At 44.7% G+C, this 27,850-nt stretch overlaps 1 protein-coding gene across 1 annotated transcript; it reads right to left on the bottom strand.

Annotated features, from left to right (window-relative positions):
• Positions 1–307: 307 nt before the first annotated feature.
• LOC126176499 (facilitated trehalose transporter Tret1-2 homolog) lies at positions 308–27,612 on the bottom strand (the record flags this gene model as incomplete). The annotated part of the gene is made up of 4 exons (XM_049923654.1): positions 308–999; positions 8,932–9,084; positions 23,163–23,386; positions 27,414–27,612. Coding segments are annotated over 4 exons (1,101 nt in total), but the record flags the coding sequence as incomplete, so codon positions are not given.
• Between the last annotated feature and the right edge of the window lie 238 nt (positions 27,613–27,850).

The raw sequence follows: 27,850 nt of genomic DNA, 5'->3' as shown, positions 1-27,850 counted from the left end.
TATATATATATATATATATATCAGTTCATGATATCCAGTATTACAAATTTACTCTCTCTGATGGGCACACGTCCAGATCATCCGCTCTCAAAACTCCGCCATCTCTCTCCCCACATCCACCACTGCTGGCGGCTCACCTCCAACTGCGCAACGCTACGCGCTGTTCACATCCAGCTGCCCAACTCTACAATAGCAAACAACAATGCAAACCAGACTGCACACAGCACAGCCAGTGATTTTCATACAGAGCGCTACGTGGCGTCACCAATAAAAAAACCTAAACAGCCTACCCGTGCGACTGATGGGAGAAATGAAGTACGAAATAATGGCAAGAGTATCTGTATTGGCTTGGTACGCAGAACAGAGAGTAAGCATTTCATACTCATCCTGTAAACTACGATGATTCGTTCAGCGAGATACTCTTTTTCTTGTTCACTGTTCTATGTGAATCTTGGGTACGGTGTGAGACGGGGGTCACGAGGTCTTCCCTGTGGCTAGCATCTCCTGGATTTGCTGCATAGTCTTTCCCTTAGTCTCGGGCACCAGAAAGAAGACGAAGACGGCGCCAGCAGCGCACAGCCCGGCGTAGATCCAGTAGACGACGGCTGTGCCGAGGGCGCTCGACATGGGTTCGAAAGTCTTGGTGATGACGAAGACGAGCAGGTAGTTGGTGAAGACGGAGGCGGCGGACGCGATGCTCTTGGCCTCCGGGTTGAAGAGCTCGCCCATCATGAGCCAGGGCACGGGCCCCATGCCCAGCGAGAAGACGACGATGTAGACGCAGACGCAGACGAGCGGCAGCCAGCCGATGCCCTGCAGGGCGAGGTGGATGTGCAGGCCCAGCACCGCGAGCGCCACCGCCATCACCGCCGTGGACAGGAGCAACAGCGCGCGCCGCCCCAGCCGGTCCATCAGCAGAGACGACGCCAACGTCGCCGCCGCCATCACCACACCCACCACGATCGCCGCCGCTGAGGGCGACAGCGAGCTGCCGGCCTCCTGCAACGCGGGGTAATGGACAAGTCTGTTAAGAAAAAGGCACTTCTTTCACATTATGAGTAGAGTTGTAAAACTACCATATGTGACTTGGCTGTTGTTGTTGTTGTCTTCAGTCGTGAGACTGGTTTGATGCAGCTCTTCATGCTACTCTATCCTGTGCAAGCTTCTTCATCTCCCAGTACCTACTGCAACCTACATCCTTCTGAATCTGCTTAGTGTATTCATCTCTTGGTCTCCCTCTACGATTTTCACCCTCCACGCTGTCTTCCAATACTAAATTGGTGATCCCTTGATGCCTCAGAACATGTCCTACCAACCGATCCCTTCTTCTGGTCAAGTTGTGCCACAAACTTCTCTTCTCCCCAATCCTATTCAATACTTTCTCATTAGTTATGTGATCTACCCATCTAATCTTCAGCATTCTTCTGTAGCACCACATTTCAAAAGCTTCTATTCTCTTCTTGTCCAAACTATTTACCGTCCATGTTTCACTTCCATACACGGCTACACTCCATACAAATACTTTCAGAAATGACTTCCTGACACTTAAATCTATACTCGATGTTAACAAATTTCTCTTCTTCAGAAACGCTTTCCTTGCCATTGCCAGCCTACATTTTATATCCTCTCTACTTCGACCATCATCAGTTACTTTGCTCCCCAAATAGCAAAACTCCTTTACTACTTTAAGTGTCTCATTTCCTAATCTAATACCCTCAGCATCATCCGACTTAATTCGACTACATTCCATTATCCTCGTTTTGCTTTTGTTGATGTTCATCTTATATCCTCCCTTCAAGACACCATCCATTCCGTTCAACTGCTCTTCCAAGTCCTTTGCTGTCTCTGACAGAATTACAATGTCATCGGCGAACCTCAAAGTTTTTATTTCTTCTCCATGGATTTTAATACCTACTCCAAATTTCTCTTTTGTTTCCTTTACTGCTTGCTCAATATACAGATTGAATAACATTGGGGAGAGGTTGCAACCCTGTCTCACTCCCTTCCCAACCGCTGCTTCCCTCTCATGCCCCTCGACTCTTATAACTGCCATCTGGTTTCTGTACAAATTGTAAATAGCCTTTCGCTCCCTGTATTTTACCCCTGCTACCTTTAGAATTTGAAAGAGAGTATTCCAGTCAACATTGTCAAAAGCTTTCTCTAAGTCTACAAATGCTAGAAACGTAGGTTTGCCTTTCCTTAATCTTTCTTCTAAGATAAGTCGTAAGGTCAGTATTGCCTCACGTGTTCCAGTATTTCTACGGAATCCAAACTGATCTTCCCCGAGGTCGGCTTCTACTAGTTTTTCCATTCGTCTGTAAAGAATTCGTGTTAGTATTTTGCAGCTGTGACTTATTAAACTGATTGTTCGGTAATTTTCACATCTGTCAACACCTGCTTTCTTTGGGATTGGAATGATTATATTCTTCTTTAAGTCTGGCTAAATGGTTCAAATGGCTCTGAGCTCTGAGGTCATCAGTCCATATGTTACTGTAGACTGTCATAAGCAAGTGTAGAACACGGTAGTTTTCATAGTAGCGTTACTCAGTTAAGATCATACCTGCATTATCTGTAAGTTTGAGGTGTTAGATACCTATCGGACGTTACCTCATAACGATTGCTTTCTTTACATGTGCCATCAGTGTCTTAATAGACTCCCCTGAAAACCGGAAGTGATGAACTGTCTAGAAACTGAGTGAGCATATACAGTACTTGCCATTAAAATTGCTACACCACGAAGATGACCTGCTACAGACGCGAAATTTGACCGACAGGAGGAAGATGCTGTGAAATGCAAATGATTTTCTTTTCAGAGTGTTCACACAAGGTTGGCGCCGGTGGCGACACCTAAAACGTGCTGACGTGAGGAAAGTTTCCAACCGATTTCTCATACACAAACAGCAGTTGACCGGCGTTGCCTGTTGAAACGTTGTTGTGATGCCTCGTGTAAGGAGGAGAAATGCGTACCCTCACGTTTCCGACTTTGATAAAGGTCGGATTGTAGCCTATCACGATTGCGGTTTATAGTATCGCGACACTGTTGCTCGCGTTGGACGAGATCCAATGACTGTTAGCAGAACACGGAATCGGTGGGTTCAGGAGGGTAATACGGAACGCCGTGCTGGGTCCCAACGGCCTCGTGTCAATAGCAGTCGAGATGACAGGCATCTTATCCGCATAGGTGTAACGGATCGTGCAGCCACGTCTCGATCCCTGAGTCAACAGATGGGGACGTTTTCGAGACAACAACCATCTGAACGAACAGTTCGACGACGTTTGCAGCAGCATGGACTACCAGCTCGGAGACAATGGCTGCGGTTACCCTCGACGCTGCATCACAGACAGGAGCGCCTGCGATGGTGTACTCAACGACGAACCTGGGTGCACGAATGGCAAAACGTCATATTTTCGGATGAATCCAGGTTCTGTTTACAGCATCATGATGGTCGCATCCGTGTTTGGCGATATCGCGGTGAACGCACATTGGAAGCGCGTATTCGTCATCGCCATACTGGCGTATCACCCGGCGTGATGGTATGGGGTGCCATTGGTTTCACGTCTCGGTTACCTCTTGTTCGCATTGATGGCACTTTGAACAGTGTACGTTACATTTCAGATGTGTTACGACCCGTGGCTCTACCCTTCATTCGATCCCTGCGAAACCCTACATTTCAGCAGGATAATGCACGACCGCATGTTGCAGATCCTGTACGGGCCCTTCTGAATACAGAAAACGTTCGGCTGCTGCCCTGGCCAGCACATTCTCCAGATCTCTCACCAATTGAAAACGTCTGGTCAATGGTGGTCGAGCAACTGGCTTGTCACAATGCGCCAGTCAGTACTCTTGATGAACTGTGGTATCGTGTTGAAGCTGCATGGGCAGCTGTACGTGTAATCGCCATCCAAGCTCTGTTTGACTTAATGCCCAGGCGTATCAAGGCCGTTATTACGGGCAGAGGTGGTTGGTCCGGGTACTGGTTTCTCAGGATCTTTCCACCCAAATTGCTTGAAAATGTAATCACATGTCTGTTTTAGTACAATATATTTGTTCAATGAATACCCGTTTATCATCTGCATTTTGTCTTGGTGTAGCAATTTTAATGGACAGTAGTGTATCAAGAGCCAGGCAACCTACAGAACATATTTGTTCTACGTAGTTATCCGCCTGTCTGTTACTTCAAGGTTAACGGTATTCATAATGAAACTGTCAATGTTTAATTCAGGTTCTATTCGAAAGTCGTTGATTTGTAATGCGAAACAGAGGAATGTTCTAGTAAAAATAAAGAACACGGTACATATTTATCAATTTCCTCAGGAAAATGGTAAAATATAAAAACTGCAATAACAAAATGTGTCAAATATTGCTTGAATACTTCGCCGAGCTTATACAAAACGTGTGTCTGTTTTTCACAAACAACTTTCGCATTTATCTATAATAGCAGGAAACTCTTGCCTTTGATCATGATGAAGAACGTTCTTCTGAGTACAAAATAACGATAATTATACATAATTTCTTGTGTTTGTACATGTAAACTGTACTTGCATCGAAAGTAATTGCTTTGGTCACATTAAAGGGCAGAAATTACGCGATCAAGTAATTTTTATTACTTAGAAAATGCAATTTGTGTTCTATTGGCACTGGACTAACAGTGAATGATATGCCGTTCTAATGATGAACAAAACAAAAGACCAAACAAGCAAAAAACCAAAGAGAAGTTGTCGGCTCCCAGTTTCTCTCTTTCATTTATTTTTCTTTCCCTACCGGTGCTACCAATACCACCGCTAGTCCTACCATTAACTACATTTATGTAGTGTACCAGAATTACTGAACTGTACTTTTTTGGTAGAGCGCTACTGTAATTATCCTTAAAACACACACAACAATGGTGTAAGACTCTATGATATTTATGATTTTACAAACATGTTTTCGGCTTTTCCGACATCACCAGGTTCAAAGATAAATACAGTATGTTTGGCTCTGAAATTTTGTGGTGTCGAAGACTTTAAAAACAGTGCACTGTAATAAGCGACATAGCTCAATATTTAATGTACCAGATATTTTGTCTACATTTAATAGTTTTACACTACGTTATCACTAAAATATTATTATTTCTTTCGTTTTCACAACAGTTATTCTGTTTTGTTATATAGTTCATTATTTAATGTGTCACATATTTTGTCTAAGTTCAATAATTTTGGTATCATCTTCACTGAAATAATTCCTCTGCTTTTGAGTCCAAAATCAAACATTATGAACTGTCATTTTTGGAAACAAACTGCGATACTATGTAATGCAATAGTTTAAAGCTTTTGAACCTATAAAATTCAACAACCACATATACTCTATTTATCTTTGTACCTGATGGGGGCCCAACAGCAGAAAACTGGTATGTACAACAATAAATGTTGTAGAATATTGCACCACTGTCGTGCCTGTTTCATTGATAACGTATAAAATGTTCTACCAGGAACCGACGGTACAGTGAATCAGTTCACTTCTTTTACTTATTTTCTTATTGTAGACATAGTTCTCGGGTGAGGAGTCGTATGTCGTGGTGAAATTCCCCCAATGTTTCATCGACACAAGAGACTGGCTACATATATGAGGGTCGTCCACAAAGTAAGTTCCGTTTCTATTTCTATCCGCGGCAGCGCTACGATCGTAGTTTCGAGCATGCGCGGCAGTTACTCTGACTCAAGGAGAAGACATGTACGCCATTTTCAGATCTCTGCTGCCGATGTGTGCTTTGTAGTGCATCTTTATAATGTCAGCCGTAATTGAAAATGCCGCCGCGTGTGAAATCAGGTCTGTGATTCGTTTTATAAATGCAAAGAAAGTTAAACCAAAGGAAATTCATCGGCAAATCTCTGAGGTTGACGAAAAAAATGCTATGAGTGATTCAATGGTTAGAATATGGGCAGACTGTTCAGTGAAGGACGTGATCAAGTGCACGATGAAGAACGAAGTGGACGCCCGTCTGTGGTTACTGATATACTGGTTCACACAATTGGAGGGAAGATTAAGCACAACCTTAAGTTTACACTTAGTGACCTTGATATGGAAGTTCCGCAAATCTCACGATCACTAATTCATGAAATTGTTACTGAAAATCTGAAATTTCGAAAACTTTGCTCACGTTGGGTCCCCAAAATTCATATTGAACAACACAAAAAACAACGGATGGGCAATGCACTTCAGTTTTTGGCACGCTACAATGAAGAAGGCGATGGATGGTTTTCTTTCTCGGATAGTCACGGGGGATGAAACTTGGGTATGGTACGTCACCACTGAAACAAAACGGCAATCAGTGGAATCCCCAACGAAGGTTAAGCCTAAGCAAATCTTGACCTCTCGAAAAGTCACATGCGCCGTTTTTCGGGACTGAAAAGGCATTTTGCTGATTGATTTCTTACCACGAGGCCAGTCAATGAATGCACATCGTTACTGCGAAACCATTAGGAAATTGCGCCCCGCACAATACACAGGCGGCACCCTTCTATGAAGAAGGTATATATGAACTAGTGTCACGCTATGACAAGTGCCTACAAAATTTCCGAAGCTATGTAGAAAAGTAGTTTGAAGTTGTGGATTTTTGTACAATACATTGAGCCGTGGTAAAAAAAAGAATAAATAAATAAATTGCTGTTTTGAAGAGCGCGCCGCAGCGCGTTGTGAGAAGCAGTCGCCCTCCGTTTCTGGCGGTGGCGCCGCTGTGGTAATCGCAGCTTTGGTCTCTCCCTCTGGTGGGAAAGCGGAAAGGTTGCCTGTTCACGTGCATTTAAGGGGCGCTATCAGCTCGGCGAGTCTTATTTTTCTGCTTCCTGTGTATTTTATTAGCATCATAAACCCTTTGTTTTATGTTTTAAGTTCCACAATTTTCCGCCATTTTACCTTTAAGTCACCGGTTTTATCGCCAACTTTTATCTGTTATTATTTATTATCTTCATCTTTTTAAAACAAATTCTGCAGGCTGAAGAGCGGCGTACTAAGCTGCTGCCAGCCCGCCCCCTTCAGGGGAAATCGAAACTAAAAAAAACTCGGAGAGTCAGTCAATCAGTCAGTGTGAGGCAGTTGGTCAGCCAGGGCAGTCTGTGAGCCTGGGCGAGTCTGGTCAGTTGGTCAGCCAAGTTAGTCTGGGTCTGCCTCTCGTCCGCATTGGTGAGGCGGTTAGCGTCTGTCGGTCGTCCGGAGTGCTAGTATGTGTTAGGCCGCCAGTCTGCTCGAGTTTGCTCGGGCAATGGGCATTGGCAGTTGGATCTATCGGTTGGTCGGTCGCGCACTGGGACACAAGGTGAATTGTCCGCCTGGAGCGTCGGCGCATGTGAGGTCGCCACGTCAGTCCAGTGGCCGCGCCGTATAGCGAGGCGTAGTGGATTCACGGCCAACACGCGAAGCAACAGGAATCAACCCACGACATCGGTCTGGCCGGGGCGAGCTGTGGCGCTGTGAGACAGGAGATCGGCGCGCCTTCCAGCGTCCGTTGAAGTGGCTGGCAGCGGACGGTTCGGGAGAGCGTTTTGGGGGTGCTGCGCCAGGTCTTTGCCAGAAACCGCAGTTATTAGAAGTTAAGTGATTAGTGATGTGTTGTTACAGTTACTTGTTAAATTCTACTTGTGTTCTTGATCAGTCTCTTGTCCCCAGCCTGCTCGTCTGTCTCTCGTCCGCATTTGTTAGGCAGTTAGTGTCTGTCTGTCTGTCTGCCGTAAGTTAATAGCTGCCCCTGTCATGTTTGTCGGATTCGGTGTTAACGAATTTATAGAATTAAGGTAAAGGCCGAATTCCTGAAATATGTTTTTATCTTGCCTATCATCTTGCGAGGCGGTATATGTGTAATGTAGAGCATGTTGTACTTTTTATGCAAGTCTGAATTTCATGGGGTTTTATTTAAATAGTCATTTTTATAAAGTTGCCACCCTTCCACGGTAATATCCCTTTTAAAACCAAATTGCACTTTTGATGGCAAATAATTTATTAGTGTGAGGGTTTGTACCGTTTCTATCCCTCATACGGGGTGCATAGTTTATGTGTTTGTGTGAGTTGTTGAAGTTTTTAGTTTAAAGTAATCTGGTGTGTTGCAGATTTGCACCAGTGTAGTTTTCAGAGGTCGTTGTGAGCGGTCGTGATTACGGCCGTCTTGAAAGGGAGCGGAAGCTTCTCAGCCCGAAGGTTCCTACTGAAAAGAAAAAAAAAAGTTATTCTGCCTCTGAATAGTTGTAACTCGATTTAGAGGGTCCTTCTGATTGTAATTTTAAATCTGTTTTTGAAAAGGCTGTTAGGAATAAAATTCACTTTTGTTAAAGGCAATTTTATTTTCCTTCAGTTACTTCCTGGCTACTACTTCCACAATCACCTAGTGTGATTAAATGTGCTAACGTTCTTGGTGAATCGCTAGTAAATAAAGTAAATTCCTTAAGAAAAGATTTTGAAAATTAAAATTCACGGTTCATAAATATTTTTTTTGTACCTATACACGTTTGTTTTATATAACCAAATGGAACTTCCCTCGTGGTCTCGCGGTAGCGTTCTCGCTTTCCGAACACGGGGTCCTGGGTTCGATTTCTGGCGAGGTCAGGAACTTTTCCTGCCTCGAGATGACTGGCTGTTATGGTGTCGTCTTCATCATCATCATTCATCCCCATTACGGTCGGAGGAAGGCAATGGCAAACCACCTCCGTTAGGACCTTGCCTAGTAAGGCGGCGCGGTTCTCCCGCGTCGCTCCCCTACGCTCTGTAAAGAAGTATGGGACTCATTATCACACGTTTGTTTTATATAACCAAATGGAACTTACTTTGTGAACCACCCTCGTATTTTACTAGTAGCGTGAACGAATGCAGTGCGTCTCCTGTTTGCAGACACATTTATTTTTATGTGCATGACTTCGCGACGGCAGTGTAGTACTGTGGCGTGAGCTTGAGAGAAGCGGGCTCACCTTGAAGATTGTGGAGGTGTAGAAGACGACGGCGTTGATGCCGCTGAGTTGCTGGATGGCCATGAGGCCGAGCGACAGCAGCAGTCCCCTCCTGGCGGCCGGGCTGCGCAGCACGTCACGCACCGACGCCTGGCGTCGCGACGACTCGTCCACCTGAGCAGCCGCACACACCACATATTGCAACCTGCACGTCATTGTATAGCCTTGTGCGCTACATTTCCCGAAGTACTGGGTGGACAAGAACTCCATAGCTTGTCCTTTATGTGGTTGGTTGAATGATTCGGGGGACGGGACCAAACAGCGAGATCATCGGTCGCATCGGATTTGGAAGGATGGGGAAGGAATTCGGCCGTGCCGTTTCAAAGGAACCATCCTGGCATTTGCCTGAAGTGTTTTAGGGAAATCGCGGAAAACGTAAACCGGGATGGCCGGAGACGCGGGTTTGAACCGTCGTCCTCTCGAATGCGAGTCCAGTGTGCTAACCACCGCGCCACCTCGCTCTGTCCTTTAGGTGGAATATCGCTTACATGTAATTGTGCAGACGAGTACGTGTGATGTTTTAATTCTTGTTTTTACTGTTTCTGTCAATCGACCCACCCTGATATTTACAGTTTCATGTGTATTTGAGATGAGTATCAAGGGACTCACATCCGGCTAAGTAGTGTCTGCCCTTGTTCTGTGCCAAAAGCTCAAAAGAAAACCAATAATAGATAAGCATTCCTCTAGTAAAAATTTGTGCAACTCCAAAATAGCGAAACGGGCAGAGTGCTCTTACTGAAATTTTAAATGTCATCGTTATCTTAAAAACGTCTTCTGGATAAAAGTACTGTTTCGCCACCCATCTATTAATTGAAGTATTGGAGATAATAATTTACCGTTCTAAAATTTTCTGATAAAAACGGAATAGTCCTTTTTAGCTTCATATTGCTACACTCCTATGATATAGATTACTGTCTTGTTGCGGGAAGATGCCAATAAGAAATCGCAGGCCCTCTATTCGTTGCAGAGTTCTGGTTCGGGTGGTATTGTCCAGTTTTGAACGAGTGTGAAGTTCAGACGTTGAGGAGCTATAAGTTACGGAGTTCATGTGAGCCGCCTAGAACGCTTTCAGCGACAGTAGCTTCTGAAGCTTTAGTTCATACATTTTACGTATTGCATCGCGTTCCTCTGAGGTCGTATACGTGACGTTTTAAAAGCTAAGGGACAGTGAGAGGATGTGGAGCAACTATTAAAATCTTTAAGAAAAACCATGGACTTTGCCGTTGGTGGGGAGGCTTGCGTGCCTCAGCGATACAGATAGCCGTACCGTAGGTACAACCACAACGGAGGGGTATCTGTTGAGAGGCCAGACAAACGTGTGGTTCCTGAAGAGGGGCAGCAGCCTTTTCAGTAGTTGCAAGGGCATCAGTCTGGATGATTGACTGATCTGGCCTTGTAACAATAACCAAAACGGCCTTGCTGTGCTGGTACTGCGAACGGCTGAAAGCAAGGGGAAACTACGGCCGTAATTTTTCCCGAGGGCATGCAGCTTTACTGTATGATTAACTGATGATGGCGTCCTCTTGGGTAAAATATTCCGGAGGTAAAATAGTCCCCCAGTCGGATCTCCGGGCGGGGACTACTCAAGAGGATGTCGTTATCAGGAGAAAGAAAACTGGCGTTCTACGGATCGGAGCGTGGAATGTCAGATCCCTTAATCGGGCAGGTAGGTTAGAAAATTTAAAAAGGGAAATGGATAGGTTAAAGTTAGATATAGTGGGAATTAGTGAAGTTCGGTGGCAGGAGGAACAAGACTTTTGGTCAGGCGAATACAGGGTTATAAATACAAAGTCAAATAGGGGTAATGCAGGAGTAGGTTTAATAATGAATAGTAAAATAGGAATGCGGGTAAGCTACTACAAACAGCATAGTGAACGCATTATTGTGGCCAAGGTAGATACGCAGCCCAAACCTACTACAGTAGTACAAGTTTATATGCCAACTAGCTCTGCAGATGACGAAGAAATTGAAGAAATGTATGATGAAATAAAAGAAATTATTCAGATAGTGAAGGGAGATGAAAATTTAATAGTCATGGGTGACTGGAATTCGAGTGTAGGAAAAGGCAGAGAAGGAAACGTAGTAGGTAAATATGGATTGGGGCTAAGAAATGAAAGAGGAAGCCGCCTGGTAGAATTTTGCACAGAGCACAACTTAATCATAGCTAACACTTGGTTTAAGAATCATGATAGAAGGTTGTATACATGGAAGAGCCCTGGAGATACTAAAAGGTATCAGATAGATTATACACTCCTGGAAATTGAAATAAGAACACCGTGAATTCATTGTCCCAGGAAGGGGAAACTTTATTGACACATTCCTGGGGTCAGATACATCACATGATCACACTGACAGAACCACAGGCACATAGACACAGGCAACAGAGCATGCACAATGTCGGCACTAGTACAGTGTATATCCACCTTTCGCAGCAATGCAGGCTGCTATTCTCCCATGGAGACGATCGTAGAGATGCTGGATGTAGTCCTGTGGAACGGCTTGCCATGCCATTTCCACCTGGCGCCTCAGTTGAACCAGCGTTCGTGCTGGACGTGCAGACCGCGTGAGACGACGCTTCATCCAGTCCCAAACATGCTCAATGGGGGACAGATCCGGAGATCTTGCTGGCCAGGGTAGTTGACTTACACCTTCTAGAGCACGTTGGGTGGCACGGGATACATGCGGACGTGCATTGTCCTGTTGGAACAGCAAGTTCCCTTGCCGGTCTAGGAATCGTAGAACGATGGGTTCGATGACGGTTTGGATGTACCGTGCACTATTCAGTGTCCCCTCGACGATCACCAGTGGTGTACGGTCAGTGTAGGAGATCGCTCCCCACACCATGATGCCGGGTGTTGGCCCTGTTTGCCTCGGTCGTATGCAGTCCTGATTGTGGCGCTCACCTGCACGGCGCCAAACACGCATACGACCATCATTGGCACCAAGGCAGAAGCGACTCTCATCGCTGAAGACGACACGTCTTCATTCGTCCCTCCATTCACGCCTGTCGCGACACCACTGGAGGCGGGCTGCACGATGTTGGAGCGTGAGCGGAAGACGGCCTAACGGTGTGTGGGACCGTAGCCCAGCTTCATGGAGACGGTTGCGAATGGTCCTCGCCGATACCCCAGGAACAACAGTGTCCCTAATTTGCTGGGAAGTGGCGGTGCGGTCCCCTACGGCACTGCGTAGGATCCTACGGTCTTGGCGTGCATCCGTGCGTCACTGCGGTCCGGTCCCAGGTCGACGGGCACGTGCACCTTCCGCCGACCACTGGCGACAACATCGATGTACTGTGGAGACCTCACGCCCCACGTGTTGAGCAATTCGGCGGTACGTCCACCCGGCCTCCCGCATGCCCACTATATGCCCTCGCTCAAAGTCCGTCAACTGCACATACGGTTCACGTCTACGCTGTCGCGGCATGCTACCAGTGTTAAAGACTGCGATGGAGCTCCGTATGCCACGGCAAACTGGCTGACACTGACGGCGGCGGTGCACAAATGCTGCGCAGCTAGCGCCATTCGACGGCCAACACCGCGGTTCCTGGTGTGTCCGCTGTGCCGTGCGTGTGATCATTGCTTGTACAGCCCTCTCGCAGTGTCCGGAGCAGGTATGGTGGGTCTGACACACCGGTGTCAATGTGTTCTTATTTCCATTTCCAGGAGTGTATAATGGTAAGACAGAGATTTAGGAACCAGGTTTTAAATTGTAAGGCATTTCCAGGTGCAGATGTGGACTCTGACCACAATCTATTGGTTATGACCTGTAGATTAAAACTGAAGAAACTGCAAAAAGGTGGGAATTTAAGGAGATGGGACCTGGATAAACTGAAAGAACCAGAGGTTGTACAGAGTTTCAGGGAGAGCATAAGGGAACAATTGACAGGAATGGGGGAAAGAAATACAGTAGAAGAAGAATAGGTAGCTTTGAGGGATGAAGTAGTGAAGGCAGCAGAGGATCATGTAGGTAAAAAGACGAGGGCTAGTAGAAATCCTTGGGTAACAGAAGAAATATTGAATTTAATTGATGAAAGGAGAAAATATAAAAATGCAGTAAATGAAGCAGGCAAAAAGGAATACAAACGTCTCAAAAATGAGATCGACAGGAAGTGCAAAATGGCTAAGCAGGGATGGCTAGAGGACAAATGTAAAGATGTAGAGGCTTGTCTCACTAGGGGTAAGATAGATACTGCCTACAGGAAAATTAAAGAGACCTTTGGAGATAAGAGAACCACTTGTATGAACATCAAGAGCTCAGATGGAAACCCAGTTCTAAGCAAAGAAGGGAAAGCACAAAGGTGGAAGGAGTATATACAGGGTCTATACAAGGGCGATGCACTTGAGGACAACATTATGGAAATGGAAGAGGATGTAGATGAAGATGAAATGGGAGATACGATACTGCGTGAAGAGTTTGACAGAGCACTGAAAGACCTGAGTCGAAACAAGGCCCCCGGAGTAGACAACATTCCATTGGAACTACTGACGGCCTTGGGAGAGCCAGTCCTGACAAAACCCTACCATCTGGTGAGCAAGATGTACGAAACAGGCGAAATACCCTCAGACTTCAAGAAGAATATAATAATTTCAATCCCAAAGAAAGCAGGTGTTGACAGATGTGAAAATCACCGAACAATCAGTTTAATAAGCCACAGCTGCAAATTACTGACACGAATTCTTTACAGACGAATGGAAAAACTAGTAGAAGCCGACCTCGGGGAAGATCAGTTTGGATTCCGTAGAAATACTGGAACACGTGAGGCAATACTGACCTTACGACTTATCTTAGAAGAAAGATTAAGGAAAGGCAAACCTACGTTTCTAGCATTTGTAGACTTAGAGAAAGCTTTTGACAATGTTGACTGGAATACTCTCTTTCAAATTCTAAAGGTGGCAGGGGTAAAATACAGGGAGCGAAAGGCTATTTACAATTTGTACAGAAACCAGATGGCAGTTATAAGAGTCGAGGGGCATGAAAAGGAAGCAGTGGTTAGGAAGGGAGTAAGACTGGGTTGTAGCCTATCCCCGATGTTATTCAATCTGTATATTGAGCAAGCAGTGAAGGAAACAAAAGAAAAATTTGGAGTAGGAATTAAAATCCATGGAGAAGAAATAAAAACTTTGAGGTTCGCCGATGACATTGTAATTCTGGCAGAGACAGCAAAGGACTTGGAAGAGCAGTTGAACGGAATGGATGGTGTCTTGAAGGGAGGATATAAGATGAACATCAACCAAAGGCAAAACGAGGATAATGGAATGTAGTCGAATTAAGTCGGGTGATGTTGAGGGTATTAGATTAGGAAATGAGACACTTAAAGTAGCAAAGGAGTTTTGCTATTTGGGGAGCAAAATAACTGATGATGGTCGAAGTAGAGAGGATATAAACTGTAGACTGGGAATGGCAAGGAAAGCGTTTCTGAGGAAGAGAAATTTGTTAGCATCGAGTATAGATTTAAGTGTCAGGAAGTCATTTCTGAAAGTATTTGTATGGAGTGTAGCTATGTATGGAAGTGAAACATGGACGGTAAATAGATTGGACAAGAAGAGAATAGAAGCTTTTGAAATGTGGTGCTACAGAAGAATGCTGAAGATTAGATGGGTAGATCACGTAACTAATGAGGAGATATTGAATAGGATTGGGGAGAAGAGAAGTTTGTGGCACAACTTGACCAGAAGAAGGGATCGGTTGGTAGGACATGTTCTGAGACATCAAGGGATCACCAATTTAGTATTGGAGGGCAGCGTGGAGGATAAAAATCGTAGGGGGAGACCAAGAGACGAATACACTAAGCAGATTCAGAAGGATGTAGGTTGCAGTAGGTACTGGGAGATGAAGAAGCTTGCACAGGATAGAGTAGCATGGAGAGCTGCATCAAGCCAGACTCAGGACTGAAGACCACAACAACAAACAACAAGAAAAAAAATGGAAACCTGGGTGTACAAAAGTTAGGCACAACTGATGTGACAGACCAAATTAATATTTAATAGCTTGAATACAAAGTACTAATGTTCCACAATAACATTTATCAGTTCGTTATCAACCGGCTTCCGGCTTCTTAGGTAATCGTCAGATATCTGACGATGGGCTACGAAGCCAATAGTCGGTTCACAGCGAACTAATAAATATCATTGTGGACATTAATACTTTGTATTCAGGTTGTTAATATGTCTATGTTCCTCCAAGGCCCGACAGAATATTCCATAAAAATTAATATTTTTTTAGAAGTAGGTGGAAAGTCGTCGAAGTAGCACGGACATGGCGTAAGTGTCAATGAAATTTCGTGTTTGTTTCTCACAATAAAGGAAGTCAAATGCCTAATAATTTCGTAGAATTTTTCATATTGTTACATAATAACTGATGATGGTCGAAGTAGAGAGGATATAAAATGTAGACTGGCAATGGTAAGGAAAGTGTTTCTGAAGAAGAAAAATTTGTTAACATCGAGTATAGATTTAAATGTCAGGAAGTCGTTTCTGAAATTATTTGTATGGAGTGTAGCCATGTATGGAAGTGAAACATGTACGATAAATACACACCTGGAAATTGAAATAAGAACACCGTGAATTCATTGTCCCAGGAAGGGGAAACTTTATTGACACATTCCTGGGGTCAGATACATCACATGATCACACTGACAGAACCACAGGCACATAGACACAGGCAACAGAGCATGCACAATGTCGGCACTAGTACAGTGTATATCCACCTTTCGCAGCAATGCAGGCTGCTATTCTCCCATGGAGACGATCGTAGAGATGCTGGATGTAGTCCTGTGGAACGGCTTGCCATGCCATTTCCACCTGGCGCCTCAGTTGGACCAGCGTTCGTGCTGGACGTGCAGACCGCGTGAGACGACGCTTCATCCAGTCCCAAACATGCTCAATGGGGGACAGATCCGGAGATCTTGCTGGCCAGGCTAGTTGACTTACACCTTCTAGAGCACGTTGGGTGGCACGGGATACATGCGGACGTGCATTGTCTTGTTGGAACAGCAAGTTCCCTTGCCGGTCTAGGAATGGTAGAATGATGGGTTCGATGACGGTTTGGATGTACCGTGCACTATTCAGTGTCCCCTCGACGATCACCAGTGGTGTACGGCCAGTGTAGGAGATCGCTCCCCACACCATGATGCCGGGTGTTGGCCCTGTTTGCCTCGGTCGTATGCAGTCCTGATTGTGGCACTCACCTGCACGGCGCCAAACACGCATACGACCATCATTGGCACCAAGGCAGAAGCGACTCTCATCGCTGAAGACGACACGTCTCCATTCGTCCCTCCATTCACGCCTGTCGCGACCCCACTGGAGGCGGGCTGCACGATGTTGGGGCGTGAGCGGAAGACGGCCTAACGGTGTGCGGGACCGTAGCCCAGCTTCATGGAGACGGTTGCGAATGGTCCTCGCCGATACCCCAGGAGCAACAGTGTCCCTAATTTGCTGGGAAGTGGCGGTGCGGTCCCCTACGGCACTGCGTAGGATCCTACGGTCTTGGCGTGCATCCGTGCGTCGCTGCGGTCCGGTCCCAGGTCGACGGGCACGTGCACCTTCCGCCGACCACTGGCGACAACATCGGTGGACTGTGGAGACCTCACGCCCCACGTGTTGAGCAATTCAGCGGTACGTCCACCCGGCCTCCCGCATGCCCACTATACGCCCTCGCTCAAAGTCCGTCAACTGCACATACGGTTCACGTCCACGCTGTCACGGCATGCTACCAGTGTTAAAGACTGCGATGGAGCTCCGTGTGCCACGGCAAACTGGCTGACACTGACGGCGGCGGTGCACAAATGCTGCGCAGCTAGCGCCATTCGACGGCCAACACCGCGGTTCCTGGTGTGTCCGCTGTGCCGTGCGTGTGATCATTGCTTGTACAGCCCTCTCGCAGTGTCCGGAGCAAGTATGGTGGGTCTGACACACCGGTGTCAATGTGTTCTTTTTTCCATTTCCAGGAGTGTAGTTTGGACAAGAAGAGAATAGAAGCTTTCGAAATGTGGTGTTACAGAAGAATGCTGAAGATTATATGGGTAGATCACATAACTAATGAGGAGGTATTGAATAGAATTGGGGAGAAGAGGAGTTTGTGGCACAACCTGACTAGGAGGGATCGGTTGGTAGGACATGTTCTGAGGCATCAAGGGATCACCAATTTAGTATTGGAGGGCAGCGTGGAGGGTAAGAATCGTAGAGGGAGACCAAAAAACGAATACACTAAGCAGATTCAGAAGGATGTAGGCTGCAATAGGTACTGGGAGATGAAGAAGCTTGCACAGGATAGAGTAGCATGGAGAACTGCATCTAACCAGTCTCAGGACTGAAGACCACAACAACAACACATTGTAATATTGTGTCATTACGAAATTCTTTGTTTGAAATAATTTATTGATTACGTAAAGTCGAAGTGGTTGAAGGTTGCTATGGAATGTGGTCGTTTACGTTTTTGCGGATAAGATATCAGGAGGTAGTTTCGTTGAGGCTGTATTTCCCCTGTCGATTAACCATCGAAAGCAGCTGCAGAACCTCAGGTCCCACTAGCTGCATCCTCTCTGTACTGCACCCATGACATATCAAGGGAGTCCTACAATCGCCCACCGCAAAACGCAGGTTCAGAAATCTGCAACCACGATTGTCACAGAATCGACGGAGGCGCGGTTGAGACACTAAGCTCGAAACGAAAGGACGACGATCAATTTTTGGGACGATGCTGCAAAATTGTGAACTCTGCACTCTGCGAGCGAGGCCAGCAGTCTTCACCACCTGCGCCAGCGTACCAACTGACGATGGGCTCAGAACCCAAGCGACATACCTCTTTGGTGCAGACGTAAGCCACAACTGACGGACATCTGCACTCTGCATCCTCGACTGCCGCAGGCAGGGCCTCCTCCACGTCTAGGATGAGGCCCCCCGGCGCACTGGATCTCTTTCCAGCCCTGGACGGTATTTCCCTGAGAGGCTGCATAACTCCTTAGGTTATTTGTATGGCTGTGTTCGATAACATCAGTGTTCTCGAGATTCTTGTAGTTGACGTGCAGCTGATGTTCGCTAGAGCACTTGGAAACATTTCAAGTAAACTACCCCATTGTTAGTAGATTATTTCTACACGCCAGAGAGATAAACAAGATAATCATAATGGTACAGGTAAGACCTGTGAATTTAGATGAGAGAATTCAGAAATTCTGTGGTGCCCACTTCCTGACATCCATTATGAGAAGTTCGTACTGGCAAACAAAAATCTCTATTGAATCTCGAAAGTATACTGCTTTTATTTTTCTGGGCAGAAAATACCAATTCACTGTTATGCCATTTGGACTAAATATCAGTGAAGGTGTATTTGTATCTGCGCTAGACACCGTACTTGGACGAGATTTGCTCGATAGGGTTACCTTGTATGTGGACAGCCTACTGATCGCTACTGAAACATGGGCGGAACATCTCGATCTGCTTGAAAAAGTAGCAGATTCGCCAGAAGTCAACTGAAGTTCCTAGGACATATAATTTCTCCGGACGGTATTATGCCGAATCCTAAGGAAATGAGTACTATCAAAGTGTGTCCCTATCCTAAAAATGAAAAGGAATTAAAATCTTTCATGGGATTAGCTTCATTTTTTCGACGATTTTGCCTAATCAATTAATCAGCCAAGAATGTTTATTACACTTATTACGAAAGAACATCATGTGGAAACGGACCCGTGAGTGTAGTCAAGCGTTTGACAAAATCCGAGACGCTTTAGTTAACGCCTAGTTATCCGAAACTAGAACAGGATTTTTACATTGCCACTGGTTCTTCCGAAACACACCTAGGCGCTACGCTTTTCCAAATGGATGATCCACACGATATGAATACCATTAAGATTATTGGATTCGCAAGCAGAACCATCTCTAAATGTGAAAGGGCATACTGTACCACAGAGTTAGAGATACTAGTTGTGGTATGTGTGCTTAAAAAGCTTAGATATTTTGTCTATGGAAAACGAGTAACCATATTTTGTGACCATAAAGCTTTGTGTTATATTTTAACGGGAGGAATGTTTCACTCAAGGTTAACCAGATGGGTCTTGTTACTTCAAGAATATAACATTTCAATGCAATATGTAAAAGGTAAAGACAACGTTGTATCTGATGCTCTATCTCGTTTGCTTAGCAGGCAGGATAATGAAGCATTTGAGGAACAGACTTTAGATTTCAAAGTAATGAATCTGTCTATTGTATTTTGTGAGAAACAAATTTCAAAGTTGTGTCACAACATGTTGCAGGTGCAAGAACAAGATGCTTATTGGAAACTTATTCGAGATGTAACCAGCCAAGGAGCAACGAATCATTCGAGTAGTCTATATACTTTACAATCTAATATATTATTTCGAAGAAAAACTCATGCTGAACCATGCAAAGTTTGCGTTCCAAAGGAACAACTGGAATCTTTACTGTGGTATACACATCTGAAGTGGGGACACTTTGGATCTTTAAAATGTGAAGCCAAGTTAGCCTAATATTGCTACCATCCCAATTTAGAACGCTTGGCTAGTAACATTCTAAAAAAATGTAAGATTTGCCAGAAAACTAAACCCATCAACTATTGCCGAAAAATTGAATTACGTCCAATCATACGACACCAACCTTTAACATTGATATCTTGTGATATGTGTGGAACATGTCCTACTGCTCGTGGAAGATTTAAGTATATTCTGGCATTCTACCATATTTTTTCGAAGTATGTGAAATTGTAACCTTTGAGGAATCTACATGTGTGTCCTGTGTTAAAGAAATTTGTCAATGATTTCATAACAGAGTTTGGAAAACCGAAGATGATATTGACAGACAATGCTGCCTATTACACCAGCAGAATCTGGATGGCGACTATGAAGGAATACAATATTAACTATATATATATCACGTTATTATCCCTGTGGGAATGCAATCGGAAGATTGTTCTGCGAATTAAATCGATTCCTACGTACATATACCACAATCAACATTGAAAATGGATCAAGTGGTTATCAGAATTTGAAAGGATTTATAACGACTTGCCTCATACTTCTACAGGATATTCGCCTAACCAAGTGATATATGGGAAGGATCATTCTCAAGACCGGTTAAAGGGATGGCCACAAATTGAAGAAGACAATCTCACTAAGGAGGTGATCTCGAAGAATGTTTACTTACATCTTCAACATTAAGCTCAATTACGGAAGACAAAATTCGATAAAAATGTGAAGAAGGTAATAACCTATGCTGTTGGAGAAGAAATATTGTTGAGAAACTATCCAAAGGCATCGATAAAGAAAACCTTAAATAAGAAATGGCAGTATTTATATACTGCACCATACAGAATAATACAAATTCCCCAAGAAGGAAGTTATGTACTTGCTAACTGTGATTCTGATGTGATAAAAGTTTTACTCCACCACACAGAGATAAAAAAATATTATCAATGAGAAGATATGTACCGTTTATGAAGAGAAAACAAAGGAAAAGAGAATGAGAAGCATATTTCCTAACAGGAGACTGAGCCCCGTGATGAGCTAAAAGATGTATTATTTTGTTCTTTATTTTATATATACGCTACTGGCCATTAAAATTGTTACATCAAGTAAAAATGCAGATGATAAACGGGTATTCATTGGACAAATATATTATACTAGAACTCATATGTGATTACATTTTCACGCAATTTGGGTGCATAGATCCTGAGAAATCAGTACCCAGAACAACTACCTCTGGCCGTAATAACGGCCTTGATACGCCTGAGCATTGAGCCAAAGCTTGGATGGCGTGTACAGGTACAGCTGCCCATGCAGCTTCAACACGATACCACAGTTCATCAAGAGTAGTGATTGGCGTATTGTGACGAGCCAGTTGTTCAGCCACCATTGACCAGACGTTTTCAGTTGGTGAGAGATCTGGAGAATGTGCTGTCCAGACCTGCAGTCGAACATTTTCTGCATCTAGAAAGGCCCGTACAGGACCTGCAACATGCGGTCGTGAATTATCCTGCTGAAATGTAGGGTTTCGCAGGGATCGAATGCAGGTTAGAGCCACGGGTCGTAACATATCTGAAATGTAACGTCCACTGTTCAAAGTGCGAACAAGAGGTGACCAAGAAGTGTAGCCAATGGCACATCATGCCATCACGCCGGGTGATACGCCAGTATGACGATGACGAATACACGCTTCCAATGTGCGTTCAGCGCGATGTCGCCAAACTCGGATGCGAACATCATGATGCTGCAAACAGAATCTGGATTCATCCGAAAATATGACGTTTTGCCATTCGTGCACCCAGGTTCGTCGTTGAGTACACCATCGCAGGCACTCCTGTCTGTGATGCAACCTCAAGGGTAACGGCAGCCATGGTCTCCGAGCTGATAGTCCATGCTGCTGCAAACGTCGTCGAACTGTTCGTGCAGATGGTTGTTGTCTTGCAAACGTCCCCATCTGTTGACTCAGGGATCGAGACGTCGCTGCACGATCCGATACAGCCAAGCGGATAAGACGCCTGGCATCTCGACTGCTAGTGATACGTGGCCGTTGGTATCCAGCACGGCGTTCCGTATAACCCCCTTGAACCCATCAAGTCCATATTCTGCTAACAGTCATTCGATCCCGACCAGCACGAGCAGCAATGTCGCAATACGATAAACCGCAATCGCGATAGGCTACAATCCTACCTTTATCAAAGTCGGAAACGTGATGGTACGCATCCTTACACGTGGTTTCACAACAACGCTTCACCCGGCAACGGCGGTCAACTGCTGTTTGTTTATGAGAAATCGGTTGGAAACTTTCCTCATGTCAGCACGTTGTAGGTGTCGCTACCGGCGCCAAGCTTGTGTGATTGCTCTGAAAAGCTATTCATTTGCATATCACAGCATCTTCTTCCTGTCGGTTAAATTTCGCGTCTGTAGCACATCATCTTCGTGGTGTAGCAATTTTAATGGTCAGTAGTGTAATTTATTGTCAAGGATTAGTGACAGACATTTTTCTCTGTTACTGAGAGGAATGGGATGGTCATAGTAAGAGAAGTGGAATCGTCGAGTGGAGCGGCCAAATAAGATTGTTTGACTTGCCACCTTGAAGTTCCCGTGAATTACTCCGCCCAACCAGTAGATTCACTTAACGTGACATGGGGAATGGTGTTGGCAGGCTGGACTCGCATGCGGGAGAACGACAATTCAAATCCGTGTCCGGCCATCCACACGAAGATTTTCCGTGATTTTCCCAAATCGCTTCAGGAAAATTCCGGGATGGCACAGCTGATTTCCTTCGCACTCTTGGGACAATCCGAGCTTGTGCTCCGTCTCTAACGACCTAACGACCTCGTTATGAGCCAGACGTTTAACTATCCGTCGTACTTTTAATGTGGCAAGAGAAATCTGTAGAGTTCAGTGGCAATCTAGGCAGGTTATATATGAATACTTTTGTATTTTACATTTAACTTTCTCCCCTTAAAGATAATGGAATGCTTGGGTTCTGACTTATTACAGAGTCAGAGACTTTTCGGCTGGACACCAAGCGAGCTGATAATGGGGAAGCGAGAATACCAATTAGCAATATTTCGTAGGGACGTTTGCCTTACAACTAATGGAGAAGACTCGATTAGCTTTAACCAGTAAGCGGAATTTATTTTTAACTTAATTTTGGAATGGGATACAGGTTAATTGGTATATGTGCAGTTATTTGTGTGTGTGGTATCTTCATATCAACACACATTTGTCGGTAGTTTTTTTTCTGCATCGAACAGTCTTTCTACAAACACGTCACAAATTTGACGACCTGATGTATCCTGCATGGTCGTACTGCACCACTCAGTACAGCACCTGTCAGTATAGCCTAACCTTTTTGCTTCCGTGCATCTACACTTCAACACCTGGCCCGCTGCCCAGGGCTTCCTCTTGCCACGTAAACTAGGAGGTACTAACCAGCACAAAAACATTTGACTGGTAATGGCTATAATTATTAATCTGCAAATGAAGTATACAGTAATGTAATGTTCGGTACACCGTCCTCAGTCACCTTTAGAAATACCTGCACTTACAGCTGTTACACCCTCATGGAAAAAATGTGAAAACTAGTCTATCTGTAAGTGTATCTGTTTATTTACGTATGAAGTGAGAGCGATTACTGTTTACGTTACTGTAGTTGTAGATACAAAAGGTGACCTGCAGAGGCGTAGAAATGTGTGTGTAAACACGTCACCTCGGCCTGCAGCAGCGCTATCTCGTCGCGGTAGTCGTACTGGGCGCCCCGCAGCCGCAGCAGCGCGCGCACCGCGTCGCGGCGCCGGCCCTTGGTCAGCAGGTGCGACGGCGTCTCCGGCATGAAGAAGAAGGCCACGCAGAACACCACCACCGGCGCCAGGCACGCTCCCGCCAGAGCGTGGTACGGCGCTGCCGCCCCCACGCAGTACGTGTACAGCACACCTGCCAGCAGCGCCCGCTAGAGTACTTGCACCCCTTCGTTAACACCACATGGGTCTGTAAAAAACTCAGCATACAAAATGTTAGTCTGATTGTTAAGGAGAACTGCTAGTGAAAAATGACTAAATATTTGAAAAAATTTATGCTCTTCAGAAAAGAGTATTTCATGTCGATTACCAAAATATGTAGTTCATGGACACTTTCATTTTCCATATTTTCGTAAATTTAGTTTGAACTGAAGTTGTACCGGTGACGCGCCACTTTGGCTTTTTAACCCTTTCGCGAGCCGTGGGAAACGCTTCCCACTACAATGAACTCGCTCCTAGTCCCGTGGGATTCACAGTTCCCGGCTCTATACGGTGCTACCACCTAGTGAACAGTATAGGGTACTACTTCCAATGGAAGTTACTGCCGTTTTTGCTGTACCTTGGCGCAGAGGCATTGTATAGCTGAGCGTTGCTCTGTAGAGGAACCTTTCAGTACTGGTTGCGTGACATTTTGTGATTTTTTCCTCAAAGCTATAGTATTTACCCAAATGTATGAAGGAAAACGTAAAATTGGAACGAGGAGAATTCCAGTTTGAAACGAAAGGAGCCATTACTGCAGTAAAATGGATGGATAACCGTCCAGTCACTTTCCTGTCCTCAATTCATGACCCAAGAGAACAGCCACAGTGAAAAGGAAAAACAAGGATGGTACTAGTACAGAGATTTCTTGTCCTGAAGTTGTGGCAGAATACAACAAAATAATGGATGGTGTTGATAAGTTTGATCAATTACGAGAAAGGTATGCTATTGGCAGACGTTCTGTAAAATGGTGGCACAGAATATTTTATTTCCTGGTGGATGTTGCTGCAGTGAACAGTTTTATCCTGTGGAAAATAAGTAAAAGAGAAAGTGGACAGCATGATCAGCTCACATACAGGATCCATGTAGCCAGACAATTGATCGCTGGCTTCTCATCCCAAAAAAGGCTTGGACAAAAACTGTCTTTCTGGCAATAAGGGGTAAAGTACCTGAAGATTTTCGTCATGTGGCTGTAGGGGAGCATCAACCCATTTTAGGAGAAACCTACTGGACGTGCTGTCATTGTAGTACCAAAGCTGTGGAAAAGAGCACTCGCTGTGTTTGTACATATTGTCAAATACCACTTTGCATAGACCCATGTTTCAGAAAATTTCATGGCAAGTAATTGTGAACAATCATTGTAACAAGAGAAGTAAATTTATCAAATAAATATGACATATATTGAAAAAGTTGTTCTTGTCATTTAACTCCAAGGAAGGTCAGTGGGAAGAATACTTCCCACCTTGTTGTGTGACCTCATTTTCACAGTTGGAGCAAATTGATATTCTGTATGATAAATATACCTATCTGTTAACTGCTATCTGCTCTCCATTCATTAAAAAAACTGCTCAATAATTTTGCCCACGAAAGGGTTAAAATGCGTCATGATATGTGATGTATTCTTCTTTGCCTTACTTTTTTGAGCTTTCAGATGTGGACCATAATCCAGTTCGAAGCAACATCGAATAATACACAACAGTTGGTTCAACAGTCATATGCAGAAATTGGGTGTACTGGCATACAATACCCTCACAAGCTTACCTTGCTATTATAGCGGCAACTAAGCATAAATAAAGAAATATGACAAATTAAATCTTCTTAGGAGATAACTCGACGGTCTCTCACAGAATCCCGATAAAAAGCGTCAACAGCTGCATAGGGAAGCGAAAACAAGAAACTGTATCTGTCGGATGACACTGTTGGAGATAAGTGTAATGGATTCAATAAAAACTTTAAAATATGATATAATTTCTAGAATTCACGTTCAGAAAAAATTAGATATCAAGGCTGAAAGGAATATGGTTTCTGCTGTAACAGTAATTGATTGGCTGTGAATAAACAAAACTTTTACCAAGGAGACTAGGATAAATAAAAGAACGAAGGGAAAAGGTGTGGAGGGTAAAGAAACACTTGACCAACAGGAATATGAAGCTTGAATATTCTTAATTTGCATACTGGTAGGCTAATCAGATTGTAAATCTTTTGAGATTTTCTGAAAACCTTAATTTTGTCACTCTGGTACACTTTTCTCCTAAATGACTGAAGTTAAATTCCCTATAATTGGCACATATAATTAGAAGGAACTTCTAAACCTCCCTTGCCTATTATTTTCAGAAAATTCTAAGATATGATGATGATGAGTGTGATTAGTTATCTTATTTATTAAATATATTTCTCATAGTAAATTATTTTTCACAGATTGGCTTCAGCCTTTACTAAATATTGTTGTCAACATCACAATATAACAGATACCTTCCTAATTTTCTCAGAAGTGATTTGACTAAAAGCCCTGACTGTTTGTCAAATTTTGAGCTACTTCTGATTAATGTATCAGTGATACTGTCAGGGGAAGAAAATGCTAAAAACGCAGCACGTTCAGGAACGGGCCCCATTAAAAGAGCACACTAATCCCTTTGGAAAGCTGTAAATCGTGTAGGACTTTTGCCAAACACTCATAATGAGCCTCCACTGATGACTCAAGCCATCGTATTGGAGTGGTGTGTATGTAACAATCACTGGTAAGGAATACATTCAGTAAGACGTGTAGACGTTGAGGCATTACAGAATGGCAGTAACGAGCTATCGTTATGGAAACAGTGCAACGTGTCTACAAAGAATGGTGTTACAAAGAATGGTGTTCCTCTCGCAGTCAAATCCTAACCTACAAGAACCAGCCACGAGTGTCGTGCTTTGTCAATGACAGTTGTTTTTGCATCCCACTGGAATTACTAGTGTCAGCGAGTAGCAGGTCCTACTCAACCAGTCTCCTAGTGATCATTGCAGCTGGAACCATATCTAGTAGGCATCTGGAGTCGGGTATCTTTCGAACGTCCATACATATATCTGTGTGTCATCAGTGGTGCAAGTAAGAAAGAGGCACATTACATGACTTAGTTTCTTGTACAGTTCGAAAACACTCTAAGAAACCAGTGAGGCTGATTAATAAAAAAACAGATGAAAATTTTAAAGAAAACTTGTAAAATGTTGACTTGGATGAGTTTGCAATGAACCTAATATTAACTTTAAGTTCTACATATTTCTGAAAGCAATTTTTGTAAAAAAAGCAATTAAATATACTAATTCAAAACATTAAAGAAACATTGGAGCACTATAGATACTAGAGTTATTTCACAATGAAGAAAGGACTTGTACAAAATAGCCAGAACAAGCAAGGCCCCAAAAAAAATTGTAGCCTATCGCGATTGCGATTTATCGTATCGCGACATTGTGCTCGCATTGGTCGAGATTCTATGACTGTTAGCAGAATATAGAATCGGTGGGTTCAGGAGGGCAATACGGAACGCACATTGGAAGCGTGAATTCGTCATCGCCATACTGGCGTATTACCCGGCGTTATGGTATGGGGTGCCACTGGTTACCCATCTCGGTTACCTCTTGTTCGCACTGGCGGCAATTTGAACAGTGGACGTTACATTTCAGATGTGTTACGACCCGTGGGTCTATCCTTCATTCGCTCCCTGGAAAACCCTACATTTCAGCAGGATAATGCACGACCACATGTTGCAGATCTTGCACGGCCATTTCTGGTTACGGAAAATGTTCGACTGCTTCCCTGGCCAGCACATTCTCGAGATCTCTCATCAATTGAAAACGTCTGGTAAATGGTGGCCGAGCAACTGACTCGTCACAATACGCCAGTCACTAGTCTTGATGAACTGTGGTATCGTGTTGAAGCTGCATGGGCAGCTGTACCTGAACACGCCATCCAAGCTATGTTTGACCCAATGCCCAGGCGTATCGAGGCCGTTATTACGGCCAGAGGTGGTTGTTCTGGGTACTGATTTCTCAGGATCTATGCACCCAAAATGCGTGAAAATGTAATCACACGTCAGTTGTAGTATAATATATTTGTCCAATGAATACCCGTTTAGCATCTGCATTTCTTCTTGGTGTAGCTATTGTAATGGCGAGTAGTGCAGAAGTACGAATGCAACTGAACTTACCTATGGTGATCATGAGCTGGAAGAAAGAGCCGAGCGTGCCGCGCACCGAGCTGTGCGCGATCTCTGCGACGTAGACCGGGGCGACGGCGCTGATGCCGCCGACGGCGAGCCCGGCCAGCAGGCGCGCGCAGTAGAGCGCCGCGGCGCCGCCCGCCGCCAGGATGACCGCCCAGGAGGCGGCCAGCGGCAGCGCCAGCCCCAGGAGAGCGGGGCGGCGGCCCACCACCTGCGCCACGCGGCCCGCGGGCAGCGAGCCCACCATCGAGCCCACGGCCAGCAGCGACCTGCACGCACCCGAGCACCATTTGTCTCGATTCACGTCCTACCTCCAGCTGAGGCACCACGAATCCCATCGTCACCAAACCTTCCACAAAGTCCGAGGACACCACTGACCTGCTTGTGGAAAGCGAAGCACCTTGTCACAACTTGAGCCTCGA

Source organism: Schistocerca cancellata, chromosome 3, assembly GCF_023864275.1.
Source record: "Schistocerca cancellata isolate TAMUIC-IGC-003103 chromosome 3, iqSchCanc2.1, whole genome shotgun sequence".
NCBI lineage: Eukaryota > Metazoa > Arthropoda > Insecta > Orthoptera > Acrididae > Schistocerca > Schistocerca cancellata.
Note: the sequence above shows the minus strand (reverse complement) of the source record. Positions and strands in the feature narration are given on the sequence as shown.